At 33.1% G+C, this 15075-nt stretch overlaps 1 protein-coding gene across 1 annotated transcript; it reads left to right on the plus strand.

Annotated features, from left to right (window-relative positions):
* The first annotated feature begins 16 nt into the window (after positions 1-16).
* LOC130641126 (protein lin-9 homolog) lies at positions 17-8845 on the plus strand. The gene is made up of 6 exons (XM_057447792.1): positions 17-174; positions 4219-4378; positions 4685-5207; positions 6078-6225; positions 6832-6956; positions 7761-8845. Exons 2-6 carry the CDS (start codon positions 4229-4231, stop codon positions 8558-8560), a joined length of 1746 nt encoding a protein of 581 aa, XP_057303775.1. The 5' UTR covers positions 17-174; positions 4219-4228; the 3' UTR covers positions 8561-8845.
* Positions 8846-15075: the final 6230 nt, after the last annotated feature.

Here is a 15075-nt window from a genome sequence, read left to right on the forward strand (position 1 = left end):
CCGGCTAAAACATCCTGGACTATTTAAATGGTCCCGAAGAACGCATATCGGGGTGCTCGCGGTTCAGTTTAAAAACATCTTCAGTGCTGACGACCCATGGCTGGAATTTTTATGTGTGGCAAGTTTTTGATGTTGCCTTTACCAGACAACAGCTAAGGTGGTTGTAGTTTAAAGGTATTATAATCTCAGTTCTTTCTTCTAGACAAGTTAAGCTAGCTAGCTAGCTAAAGAGAGCTAGCTTATAGTTTTACGAATTTGCATCATTTTTTGCGTGATGATAATCTGATCGTGTAATTATCAAGCTACTCATATGCTAAGCTCGAACATTTTTTTGGTGATTGCCCCTTGATTAATCAGTCAGGAAGAAACTATAAAAAATAACCCAAAACAACTTCTGTGGTGCATTTTGTCAATTGGTAAATAACATCTAAACTGGAGGTTGCCATATGTTTAACGTTAAGGTGTGTTTTTAGTTGTTTAAATAAAAAAGAATACAAAAAATCCATTTGTTGCGAATGAAAGAATGGAGTTCACACTACCCAGAAAAATAAAACTGCACATAACAATAAGACATTTGTTTTTAGTTTTGTACCACCAGTCTTATAGTTACGTTACTCCATTCAGCACATAAAGCACTTTTCTTTATTTTTTATACTTGATAACTTATTTAATACTAGTCAGTATATAAAGGCCTGTGGAAAATCAACTTAAGCAGGAGTAATTGGAAAAGAGAACCATAACCTGAATTTTGATGACATCTGCCAGGACCCGTCAGTACACAAAATTTTTTTTAGGAAATTTGTTTACACGTGGCCTTAGATAGATGTGCATATTTTACATTGCTAGCCTCACTAATATCGAGGGATATACCCTGTTTATTATTTCCAGAAGGGGCCATGGCTTAGATGGAGAGTCCTAGAGTATTTAATGCTCATTTTGAGCTACGCAGGCCCAATTAGGGGCCACGCTCTACTAGACAACTCCCGGCAACATCCAATGGCCCACACATGGAGCCATCTTCCCAATTTCCCTCACATGGCTTGGGTTAACCCGGGGCTATGGTAACATTTACTCTCCCATGTTGAATTGCCGTCAAGAGGAATTGAACCCCGGTCTCCCGGGTTAAGGAGATATATGAAGGTACCCCCACAAGTTAAAAAAAATTTTTAAAATATTTATACATGTTGCCTTCATTGTATATATAGATCTTGAACACATCCACTTTGCTTGTTACACCTCAAATTTGGAAGTTTTTGTTATTATGCCACATCAAAGATTTGTGATGTTTGTCTCCAAGAGACCTTGCAAAATGAGTAAGTTTGTTGGCTAAATCTTGCCCGTCCTTGATTTTTAATGACTGCGATTGAACAGATCTAAAAATGGTTGCCAAAAACGATTATTTTGTGAGGGCCAAGTCCTTGGTCGGGAATGAGTGATCAAGGAAATTGGTAAATATGGTGACTGGAAAAAACAACAAAAAACTTAAGAAATTAAAGTACCGTTGTTTGAAGTTTTAGCAACTCTCAGTTCTTCACATTTTTAGGATATTTATGACTCGTCCTGGACTTAGAATAAATAAAAAAAATGTATATGTTAATTTTTTTCGATGAGGGTAATTGCGCGCCTTTAAGCTTCTATGAGACGTTTTCCCTGTTATTTTAGAATGCAATACCATGATTTTTGAGCTTTGTATGGTTGTTTTTTTGTCATTCCAAAATAAAATACTATGACTTTAAAACTTTGTATGGCTGCTTTCACCCTTTTACAGAATTAAATACAGGGATTTCTTTTTTTATGTACAACTATTAACGTGTAAAACAGGCAAAACTTACTCATGTTTATGTGAATTTATTTTCTGTCATTCGTCCCGTAATTAAGATATAAACAATTGTTTTTACGCCAAGTTTGTGTGGGAGACAAGAACTCTATTGTTTCATAGCTAATGTACATAACAATAGGTTAAAACTTATGATGTAGCTAAAAGCTCGTTTAAAGGTGTAACTTTTGAATACATGTAAAGTTACATTAAGTGATACTGCATAGTTATTCTGTCTAAGCAATAACTATCCTGTTGCAGGCTAATTATCAGTTCTTCCTATCTGGTTATGAAACTCCTTTGTTCAATGCTGCAATTTGAACTTTTGTTTACTCAAATATGTTTTCTGAACTCTATGTGTGAGAATACCAGACTATGTCTCTATTTTTTATGTGGTTGGCCTGTTACAGGCAGAATCTATACTCAAGTTGCCATAAAAAGCATCAATTGATGTTTGTGGGTGGGTTTTCAAGTTTGTTGTTTTATTTGCCTAAAAATGAAAAAATATACATAATGCAATGAAACTTATCAGATGCTCTTACGCTTTTTCTCTTGGTTAAAAATTCCATCTCCATTCTGAATTTAAAACATAAATTACTTAAATTTGATTGTTTTTCTTTGATCTAAATTATAGAAGACATGGAAATGGTAACGAATTTTGTAACAGGGATAAAAAGTCAAATGATCTAATGTTTCAGTGAATTTTGTAGCTAGGAAACCCAGCATAATTTACCACCAGAAAATTGGAATAACCGATATACCTGTGAACTTAATACTGACTGCCCTTTTAATTGGTTAATTGTATGGTTCTCTACTCATGTGGTCAATATTGAGGAATCCTTTGTCTCAGACACAAATGGCCTCACTCTCCTGAATGAATGTATTTCTACATCTGACTGGACTCCTATTCAATTTTTCAGTGTTGTCATCCCCTTCTTTGTTGTCAGACTGTTGATCTGTTTTTGAACGCTGTCTGCAATTTTCTGTTTCATGCCTGACATAATGGTATTTACTTTATTTTTAAACAGTTGATGTTTCAAATCTTACAAATTTAAGGTAAAAATCCTAGTTAAGCAGAGTTTTTGGTCAAGGGACCCAAAAACAGTTCAATTTGATAAATGACCCAACTAAACCTAGAATATGACTTCAGCGGATGATTTTAGTCTAAGTTAGAAATCAGTCCAACATAGTAAAAGTCTAACTTATTCAGCCTCCAAATTAGCAACAGTCTAATTTACAAACATGAATCTTAAATGCTCAATTGGAAGATGTTTAGCAGTATCACAAGTTGTTAATTTTTCATATCAACAAATGTAGGTGTATATATATTTTTTCATGTCAAATTTTGATAAACACGATAACCTATGATTGCAGTGAATTGACAAAATGATTTGAAGTGTATTTCAATATAGTACGCTATAAAAAAAGAAGGGTGAACAAATTATCACTGGTTTTACCCAATTTCTCTCCATTATTTGGTCTTTTTTTAGACCAGTCCTTATTAAAGCCGGCTTTAATTTTGCTGGCCCTAGTTTTCAAAAATTAACGCTAGTTATATCTAGTATTAAAAGGGCTGATAAGGTATCTGTGAGTATAAATAGGACAGTGCCTTTAAAATGTTTCCATAATTGTTGTTTCCACAATTTCACCTAGAAGTATTTACAGAAATTGTCATTTTAGTCTTGGTTCAGTAAAAGTGAATTGGTAAATATTGGAATCTTTATAGGATTTTTTTACATAATAGCCGATGCAGAGAATCCAGGAAGTATTTAAAAAAACTCTTTGTTTTCATTAAAAAATTGAAAAATTTGGAATAGGATTCATCATGGGGGGAGACTTTCACGTAGTATAGCATGCACGAGACCAATGCTCCCAATCTTTACAAAATCTTAAGCTAAAAACTTAGTATTTCGTACCAGAGAAAATGGGGTGATTTTCATTGTAGCATACATATTTTTCGCATTACGAAATCTCAGGGATCAGTAAATTAAGTTATCAAATTTTGGTGTGAATTGGTTCTTAAAAAATGATACATATAATTAAAAGTGCATATGCAAAAAGGGGTGTTCTAGTAAAAGTGTATGTTTGCTTACGTCTAATTTTGGCAATTTTAGTGTGTACGTTGTGAATGACCCCAAAATACCAAATTTCAGTTGCTTATTATTAATAATAGAAAAGAAACATTATTTTTAAGAGCTTACTGTCACTACAATATGGATGTTTTGTTAAAATTTTTGAAGATTTTCACACATTGTTTATCAGTAGGACTGGTACACTTTAAACATTGATAATGTCGGTGTTAAGCTCTTGAAGTTCTATTTATAAATTTCAATGGCAATTTCAATAAATAAATAAAAAAATTAACTTGCAAATTCAAATTCTACTCTTTTTATTTTTTATAGGACAATAATAATGGATGTTGTTGATGAGATTGAGGATGACCAAATTATCAAGCTGGAATTTGAAGATGATGAAACTGAAGACATGGGCTCTGCACAAGCTTTAGTGACACTTCATGATTCAGTCCAAAATATGCCAAGAAAACATAAATCAGCATTGCAGGTGCGGAGTACAAACACTATCTTCTAAAATTAGAAATGTGATACTTGATTTGTCATGTCCCTGAAAAGATCTTTAAGTGCACAGGGTTTGCACATCATATATATATAAATTTGACGTATATAAATGTACATATTTGACACATTTTTTTCACAGACATTTTTTTTGAAAAAAGTAATATATACAATCTTTGAGGTGCACTGCTGCAAGAAACACCTAATGCTTGAACCCTGTGATCTTCGTAATAAACTAGCCTTTAATATACCAACGATATTTTTGTTAAACTAATCATGTGCTGCAAATATTTAGGAAGCTGTCCAGGATGCTTCACCTTTGAAACGGCCTTATGTACACAATGATCAAAGAACATCACATGAAAGCTTGGAATCATATGTAGACGTGCATACTCACACAAGAAAGCAGTCGTATCCATCAAGAATGCCAGATGGTGTTTTGGTAAATGAACCATACTTTACTGCTGCACAGCAGCGTGTTATGAAGGGACTTTTAAATAACATAAACAACATCCTCAAGCAGTCTGCTGGTCGCCGTTGGGTGTATTACGAATGGTTTTATTCAAACATTGATAGAGCGCTGTTGTTGGGTGAAAATGACTTCCAAAGTTGCCTTCAACAAATGTTTAAAAATATTAAAATAAAAAACTTGACGAGAACCCAGTGGTCTATGATTCGAAGGATGATGGGTAAGCCTAGGCGTTGTTCTCCAGCGTTCTTTCAAGAAGAGAGAGTTTCTTTAGAGGAAAAAAGAAAAAAGATACGATACTTACACCAGTTGAAGGGATTTGAAGTCACTGACATGAGTCAATTCAAAGGTAATTTTTGCGATTTATTATGGTATAATGCAGTTTATTTCCTGTCTTTGTAAGTTCTTAACTCTTGTTATACTTGAGGTATCTTCAATGTTTGGCCAATTAAAAATAGATAAAACTAGCCTTTTTAATAACATACAGGAAATAAATATTTATGCATTTTTTTAAACGACATGTTTAGAATGGTAACATGTCATGGAAATTTCAGAACAAGTCATGAATATGTTGTGGTAAACTTTGAATGTCCTAATTTGAACCCCGGTCCTTTTTATGTTTATATGTGATTCTCACTTTTGTGTCTAAGTCAGGTGATGAAAATTACATAAGCCGCAAAAAATACTTGAAAATAAACCCAAAAAATGTCTTTCTATAAACTAACTTTATATTATCAATAATGTCTTTAGTCTGTTACGTTCATTAAGGCTGCATGTAGCATCTCCATTGAGAGGCATTAATCACCCTTGATTTGTTATTTTTAAAATGATGTTCTGTATTTTGTTGTTGTTGTTGTTGTTGTTGCTGTTGTTGTGGTAAGTGTTCGTTATGAGTAAAGCTTCTTAATAATGCATTCTGGTCAATGGAGTATTGCTTTAACGTATTCCAAGCCCACGTATAAGCATTTTATTGAAGAATTTGAAAAAGATCAGTCTTGAGTTTTTTTCATATACTGCTTTCATAGTTAAAGAGTTTTTTAAAAAACAATCGATTTTCTAATTTAGCTATTTGTTAAAAAGTATCTTTTAAATTTCTTTTAAACTGGTTTTTATGAAGTTTTTCTTTCTCAGCATCAGCACGGAGTTATCAGACGAAGTTATTTTCACAGATGTTTTATGGTACTTGGTCTATGTTGACAACGTCTCTCTATTTTGTTAGATCTTCCAGAAGAAATTCCCACGCCCATGGTGATAGGCACCAGAGTGACAGCAAAAGTCCATCCTGAGGGTGACGGATTGCGATTGTTTACGGGTACTGTGGATGCTGTCGACAACACAAGTAATACATACAGAATCAATTTCGAAAGGTGTGTTTCTTAATTTCGAAAGGTGTGTTTCTTAATTTCGGAAGGTGTGTTTCTTAATTTCGAAAGGTGTGTTTCTTAATTTCGAAAGGTGTGTTTCTTAATTTCGAAAGGTGTGTTTCTTAATTTCGGAAGGTGTGTTTTTTAATTTCGAAAGGTGTGTTTCTTAATTTTGAAAGGTGTGTTTCTTAATTTCGAAAGGTGTGTTTCTTATACTGCAACTTCACTTGATGTTTTAACTTGTGCAGGAGTATTTTTTAACTATTATATCTAGCTGTTTCGGAAGCCCATCCTTACAACATATATAGAGAATGTTAGATAAAGGAAAGTTTAGGTAGTAATGGGTCATAACGCGCCTAATGAAATTAGAGTGGCCAAATCAGAAAAAAAATTAAATTAGATTTGAATGTCAGTAGAAGGGAATTTTGTTAATATTTCGAATTTCAGGGAAATTTTGTTATAAAAAATTAAGTCGTGAAATATATAACATCATAAAATGAAAAGAAAAATTGGCTGAAATTATGAAGACCTACTATGGCTTATACCTTTTCTCATTTAAAATGATCTAATTGTCTAATTGGTGTAACTTGGTTTTGCACTTTGTATTAGGGAAGGGATCGGCACGCACTCTGTTCCTGATGTGGAAGTTGCTAGTGAAGAGTATGAAGCTATGAACCTGCAGTTGTTTATCGTGAAGGAGCGCCCAAAGATAGTTGGTGCTAGCTCACCACCAGGTGTGTAAATATATTCCTTAATTTTTAAGAAACGTTTACAGTCCTTAAAAATACAAAAATCGCTAACTTTGGTATAATCTGTTAATGATTATATATATTTTTAAAAGATCTGTCATCTTTTAAAACAAACAAACTTTTGCCGCTTTCGATTGTAACAATATGCGATTCGTATATTGGTACAATTGAAATCGGCAAATAGGGGAGACTAGTCGTTAGCCCGTGGAAAAATCCACGGGTTCGCCCGTCCTTTTTATACCGCATTGTGTGCTTCTCGCTATTTGCGCAGCTTAGCTACCATTTTGCGTGACAGACGTATACAGATGTATCTACAGAAGCGTGCCAGACAAAATGACAGGCCAGAACTGATTTTTATCGGACATATTTGCGTCTCGGTTGGACAATGTCCTATCTCCGACTTCAACTTTATCAAGGGGCGTGTTTGTCAAATCTCCTCTTTATTCATTACTATTTTCAAAAAAATGAAACAAGAAAGATGCCAAGCGTATTTACAATCGTGTTAATTCGCAACAAAATACAATTTTGTGCCAGGCTAAAAATGTTTAAATTGAGATTACACTCTAACCGAAGTTTTAGTTTTAACCCATTCTAGTGTCTCCTTAAAGCGGGTGTTTTAACTGTCGTTTACGTCAATGTTTATTTTCTCAAAACCTGTAGTTTGTGGTTAATTATAACTTCTCCAAAAAGAGTGGGCTGATTAGCCCTGCATGGTCCTGAAATTGTGTTGTCTAATTTCGATGACCTTCACGTATGCAACCTTTACAAGTACTTATTTTTTCTTGTTAGAACCTATTATTGGTGGTATTAGTGGAAGGCGAAGCCGTGAAGATTTGGTGACTGCATTGCCAGCTCAAATACGATTGGCGGAAGCGCTAAACAACAGAGCGTCTGGTACTTATGGTGGCTTTCCTGTGCGCTTCTTGATCTATTTGACTAAATTATCAAAAATCATAGCTTTAAAGAGAAAGTACGTTGACAAACTGAAAGAAATGAATAGCGAAGCAGAGCGTTGCAAGCCTTTTAAAGACAATTTTAGAAGGGAGTTCCAAAGGAATTATGCGTTCGTTATTTTAGAGTTAGAAAAAATAAATCACGAGTTAAACACAACTTTTAATAATTTGCAAGAGTTTATGAGAACTGTTGCTCCTCAATTGGGTATGTTTGACCAGTCACTCGTCATTAAGCACGAATGTGACGAAACTGCGACCCATCTTGTGGAAAGCTCGCATTGTTACGTGGAAAGCAAACGCATAAAGACATTGGTAACGAAATTGACGTCATTGATGCTACAGGTTAACAGTTTTGCGGCGCGAAACAGCGGGACATTTGAAATGTCTTCTCTGGACGAAGCTTTAAGCGATATTAAAAGCACGTTAAACGTAAGTAATATACCGTTGTTCGAAGATAAAGTCGAAACAAACGTTGCGTACATAAAGAACGACCTGCAAGAAGGCGTAAGCATGCTCTCAGCTTTTAATACACGAAAGGTTAAATCTGAAAAACGCGAAAATAACGATGATTTGACGTCTGAGGAGGAGGAAGAAGAAGAGCACGATGAGGAAGAGCTTGACATTGGCATAATGTAGGAGATCGGTATTCATGATACGAGAAAAAAGTTTCACCTAATGTCTATTGCTGTATAGCATGAGTACCTGCGACCGGCTAAATCATGGTTAATCTCTCCACAAGAAAAATCTTCACGGGGACACTTCTAGCAGACAATTTATATAGCGGACACCTTGCCAACCTTAAAGTTTTCAATTCGAACTTATTTGTTTGTTGCAAAGACCCAATGTTTTGTAAAAAAATAAGATTAAACATCATGATGGAGTGAAACACTGTTGAAATTCGCTGAAACAAGCAAAAAGAAATTAACTTTCATATATATATTGGAAATTGAGATTTTTGAGAGAAATACTTTTAGGTACTAAATTAGACCGTGCCTTCTCTCATATCCTTCGCGTCCCCGGGGTTTCTTAGCCCCTGAGCCGTTTACGGAGCCGCAAATCAAATTCATCAAAAAAGCAAAATCTTCTTGGCCGAGCCTTCCTCTTTCTAATTTGAAACTAAGACATAAACTTTAAAAATAAAATCAGCAAACTAATTCCCTGAAAGATCTCTTCTCTGCCTGCAACATTAAAAACATATAACATTTGTACCTACAGAAATAAGTGCGCATGTCTATTATTCGGAAACGCAAAATCAAAACATTGCTTCGCGCGAAAAAAGTGGCTCATACAAATTCGCTTCCTGGAAATCCGCCCTAAATTTGTTGCGCAGTTTTTACCTCGAAAAATTTGCTACATCGCAAAAGTAGAAATTCCTACTTGTTACAGGCGAAATATTTTGCTGCAATAATTAACGATAATTTTTGGAAAACCCTGTTACTGATACGGGAAAGAATTCAAATTAATTGTTTTTTAAGGTGTTAACATTAGGCTTTTTAAGGCGAGTTTCCACTCAAACAAATGTGGTCGAATCGATCAATGGCGTTTTTTGTTGAAATTGGTTTCCACTTTAATGCCTTGATCCATGGATGGCGATTCATTCAAATTTATTTCAAAACACAAATTTGAAGTGCTACTTACCACTGAATTCGCCTTGTGGAAATACGCCTTGAGTTCAGCGGTTTTCCGCAAGAAACTTTGGTAAAAATCGATATTAGTTACGCCGTGAAAGTTCCTTCCATAGAGTGGAGATATTTCCCACTCTGGTGTCAACCTCGTCCCCAGAACTATTTGCTTCCCAACAACGCTGCGCTTTCGGATAGTTATAGCGGAATGTTTATTTCTCTTCAATTTGGCTTGTGACAATCCACCTTTACTACGTACAACCTTTTGTTTGTACGCTCACGTTTGAGAAGACTGAAATAGGCCGACCATTCTCCCCGAAGTAGGGCGGCTGCCTTAGAATTTTAAGGATATCCCAAGTAAGGCAAAACTTCAAAGTTTGCAGCTAAACAACATTTTCTGTCCCAAAAATTAACTAAACTATATATTTAACCGTAAGTCCGCAAATATTATTTCCCTAAGATAAATTTTTGCACACACACACACACAATTTCTTCTTTATACTCCATCTCAACTTAGCTTCATCATGCAAAGTCTTTGTTAAATAAATTTGCCTGGTTGTGCCATCAAAACAATTTAAATGGTGTGTTCCTCAGTAATGGATTTTCTTCTGAAAAAAAGCTCACGTAAAATAATTTATAGCATATTTTATTTACATGTTTAGTGTCAATTTCTATTTGATCGCTTTTTTAAAATTTTGTGATCGTTAATTTTATGCCTTTTTATTTTCTTGCAATAAAGGCATACTAATACTAAAAATCAACGTATGTGTGAAACCGAATTTGAATGTAGGGCAAAACTTTCGGAATAAAGTAGATTATTTTGATATCGACAAATTGACGATCCACTTTCTGTAGAATTTATACAATTAATCATCTTTAATAATAGCCTTAAATAGGCATTAAATTTGAACCCGAAAATATTTTTTTAAAGACATCACGCGATCTTTATACGTGCACCACGTAGGGTAAAAGCTCTTAAAGTTCGGTGTCAAAAAAACGGAAAATCATTCTCACTTGACTTTGTGTAGGACACGACCGCGGTAGGACTTCTGGTCGAAAGGTCATTTTGCAGCAGAGGCACACAACAGACCTGCGGCTGCTGCATGATTTTGTTTAGCTAGGTATTTTAAAATTTTAGGAATGTCTAGCTAGTGTAATTAGCTACGTACCTGTCGGCTATACTAGTATATAGGTCATATAGCTTTATCGAGGGTGACGTTTGCACCCAACCTTTTGCAAACTTAGATTAGCTGAGAATGCCAAAATGGTAATTACATCAATCTTTTTCGTCCACCATCTGCATAAAGAGTTCATTATCTCCATTTTTTTTTTATTTTATCAACCATTTGTCAGTTATTTTTGTAATTTTCATCGACTAACAGACCCCTTGTCGTCCCAGGTGATGTTGTCTTTACGGATACTGTAGTGAAGTAGGGGAATGAGCATGATTTTTTAAATCATGATATCTTCACATTTAAGCTTACCTCCCTCTTTAATAAAAGTAATTGAAAATCAGCTCAAACAGTTCCGGATAAGGTACAGATTTTGAAATAGTTTCCCTGTTGAAAAAGCAGTTTCCATGTTAAGAAACTTTTTTTGTGTAAAAATAAGAAATATTTTCTGAATACTGAAACCAATCTCAGTTTTCAATTTCCCCCAAGCTACATTGGGTTTCTCCATTATGATCTTTTGGCCAATAAAAGCTCTTTACCAATAATTTGAGTTCTAATGAAATCTACTCCCGTCTTAAGCTATTTTACTCCCAGCCTAACTGAAAAACAGTGTCCAAAGTCGGAAACAATTTCTGTTTTACAAAAAAAAAAACAATATAAAATCTGTTTTCTGAATTCGGAAACTGTTTCTTTTTTTTAAAGTTTCATTCAGAAACGGTTTCCACATCTGTAACTTATTCCAGATTGTCAAAGTATTGTATACATATACTAGTCTAACCATTTTTTACAATATAGATTAATTACAAAAATAATATTATTTTTTATATTGGTTTTTATTTGTTTGCAAGATATTCTATGTTAAAGTTGCAAAATATTAGCCAGGGAAGAAGCTTTTTCTCTGTTGCCATTTTCATTTGGGTTTGAGGAAAAAATGTGGCCTACCTAATAGATTTTTAATGCAATTTTCCTATAGACTAAATTTCGGCAAATTAACAAGAAGAAAAACAGTTTTTTGTAAAACGGTTTTTGCAAAATGCATATACAAAAAGTATATAATTTTCTTTTAAAACATTTTGCTGGTATATAATTTCTGTGACTAATTTCTTGACCTTCTAATTAGATTATTATACAATAATAACCTGAAGTTTTGTAAATTGCACTTTGCACTATTTTGAAACAGTGCGATACACCTTTTTATACTGATTAAGTAATTATATATGATTAAAAATATACACATATATATAAATGTTAAAATAAAGTAGTAAAACAAGAATTAACATAAATTACCATATATCAGGCAAGGCAATCTGGTTAGATCTATTATTATATTTATCTCAAAAGTGTGTTGAAATATCATTATCATTATCACATCAATCATTTCTGCTACTTGAGTAAGAATCTAATAATGTGCGCAATGTTGTTATCTAGTTCATTGGTTGTTGCTGCTCTCCAATTAAGCCTTGCCAAACACAGACTTAAAGAACTGATATACCGTAATGCTTCGAATAAACGCCTGGGGGTTTATTAAATTTTTTACATTTTTGGGAGCATCTATTCAAGGGGGGTGTTTATTAAATTTTTTACACTTCGTCTCTTTTGTTACATGTTAAAACGTAATAAAACAAATAAATACAAATAAATACATTGTTCGTTACAGTTCATTTCAACCATTTGAAAGTGAATAAAAACAAAATATAATTTTTATATATATACTTTTTGCATTCTTAAAAGGTTTGCTAGGCTAAACATTTAAAAAGTTAAACAACAGGTTTATCAAGAAAAACATGACATTGGGGCCATGATCTAGCCATATGACTATCTCATGTCCTACCCTAAAAAATAATATTCATCAATTGTGTCCATGTCTGCTGTACATAGAATAAAATGCATAAATGAGTTTTGTTTCTTTTCCGTAGGAGACTCTCTTTCTACACCCTGCATTTCTTGCTTCTCTTTGCCTATATATATGCTCAGACAGACAGACAGAGTTGATAATGGAGACAAATATTTAACAAAAGCAATCATCACTGTTTACAGGAGTATACAATATAAATAAGCATTGTCACAAGTTCGAAGGCATCACAAGTTCAAAAAGATTAAACAGAATAACCAATATAAAACAGTTCAACCTGATGGAACAGCGTTTCACTGAAACGAAAATAATAAATTATATTCTCTACCTCATTGAGTGAGAATGACCATTCCTTTAGGTCGGTTAAGTCTATGCCTATGCAATGATTTTGTTAAAATATTTGATTGTGTGATCATGCTTGCATGAAGCAGGCGAAAGCTGACACAAACTTGAAAATAGTTGTTTTCTGCTGAAACATTGATTCCTAGCCTGAAATGGAACTCTTAGTCCTGTATCATACTTCATGAACGTAAAAAATAATATATAGATGATTCCTTTAAGCATTTTAAACGGTGGTCTGATACAGGCTACAAATTTCTATACCACTTTTCTTGGTTAAGTAAACAACAACCAGGCCGTAAAAGTTGGTTTCCATCTGGCAAATTGTTTTAATGTTTTTGCTCTAATTTTTGACCTCAGAGTTAATCATATTGACCAATTAGCATGAGGCATTTACATAACAAGTAAAATTACGCTGATTTAATTCATTTCATTGATAAAATACGTCCAACAACATTAAGGAGGGCATTAAAACCAAAAAAAAAAAAAAAATGGTCAAGATTTTAGGACATGAATTTATTTTAAAACAAGGGCAATATGGAGAATATAACCATCTTCTAGAAGATTTAATATTATATATAATCTTTTAAATATAAACTTTTTTTGCCTTTGTGAGAATGGCTTTTGCACACATAATATGCTCAAATTTGTTATACAAAAGTGTGTTTGTACTATTTGGCGTTAAAAATAATTTTTTTTCAAATTTAACTTGCGCTAATTGAAACAGGTGCACTAATTAGTAATCAACGTTTCCATTAGGTATTAAAAAATTAACGCCCCCTTTTATTAAACGCCCCCTCGAATAGACGCCCTTCCTTTTCAGTCATTTTTTAAATAAATGCCCCCTTGAATAGATGCCCCCCCTCGAATAGACGCCCCTCTTATTCCAGGTTATATAAAAGTATACTTACTTACTTACTTTTTTCCTAAATCTTACGTTTAAGGTTGGAAATTTAGTTTTTCGCTTTTGAAATACATTCTCCAAAACAATATCTTTTATTTTCTGTTGTGAAGATATATATTATAGGTATCCTTAAAAACTGTTAAAAGGTTTATACTTTAGTTAGTACCAACTTGTATAATTTGTATTATTTGCCTGAAGATGGCTAAGAAGTATGAAACTTTAAGTAGCAAAAATAAATGTAGTTTTTTCTTGAAAACAAAACAAATATAACATAACTGCTGTTATACATTGAGCACTCTGTTTGTAATTGTGTTAAAAATTACTTCGTGTTTACATATTTTATATATATACTTTTTGCATTTAAAATTATTTTGGCATAAATTGACTAGCATGACCATATCCTTAAATTGTGAAAGTTCTGATTGGAAGACTAATATTGTATTGGTGCATATATCAATGATCTGTAATTGTTATATTCTGTGATGTTACCTGATTACCTTCTACTTATTCTCGTTTAATAAAGTAATGATACTGTATCAAAAACTAAATATGAGAATATTTTAAATTGAATTTATAATTGTGTAAAAGATTTTTTTGTTTTTTAAAACCTTAGAAAGTTATGTTTTACTATGTGTTATTTCCTTGGGATAATGTGTTATCATCCATGTATTAATAATTATGTTTTCTCAAACCACATTTATTGTTTTGGTGTTAGGAGACTGTCTTTTAATTGTTAAGGTTAGGATCAGGATGTTGTATACCATGAAACAATTATAAATCGTTTTATAATTAGCCTTTTTAGATTGTGCTTTTTAAATCAATTGTGTATTGATTTAAATTATTGTGTTGTTTATATTAGAAACACAAAGCTATAATAAAGCTGTCCACAGTGCAGAAGACAACTTAAATAATGGAGATGTCTTTATTTTACTGTCCATATATGGTACTCAGCTAGAATGTGATTTCTACTTTGTAAGATTGTTGAGTTTGTTCTATACATAAAGCCTTTTATTGTCATTTTGTAAATGTATAAAATGTGATTATCATTTTGTTTTTAAAAAGATAAAGTTAAAAGTATGTGACTATTGTAAGAAGTATACAAACATTAGATTAGTCTTTATTGTAAAATAATGGAGTGCTTAGATGATAATAGATCTGATGTCCTTTAAGACTTTGATAATACATCTAATGTATATTTTAACAGTGAGGTGGAACACTTATGGAACACTTGTAGACATTGTATGCAGTAAGGATTTCTAAGT

The sequence above is a fragment of the Hydractinia symbiolongicarpus genome, chromosome 4, assembly GCF_029227915.1.
Source record: "Hydractinia symbiolongicarpus strain clone_291-10 chromosome 4, HSymV2.1, whole genome shotgun sequence".
Taxonomy (NCBI): Eukaryota; Metazoa; Cnidaria; class Hydrozoa; order Anthoathecata; family Hydractiniidae; genus Hydractinia; species Hydractinia symbiolongicarpus.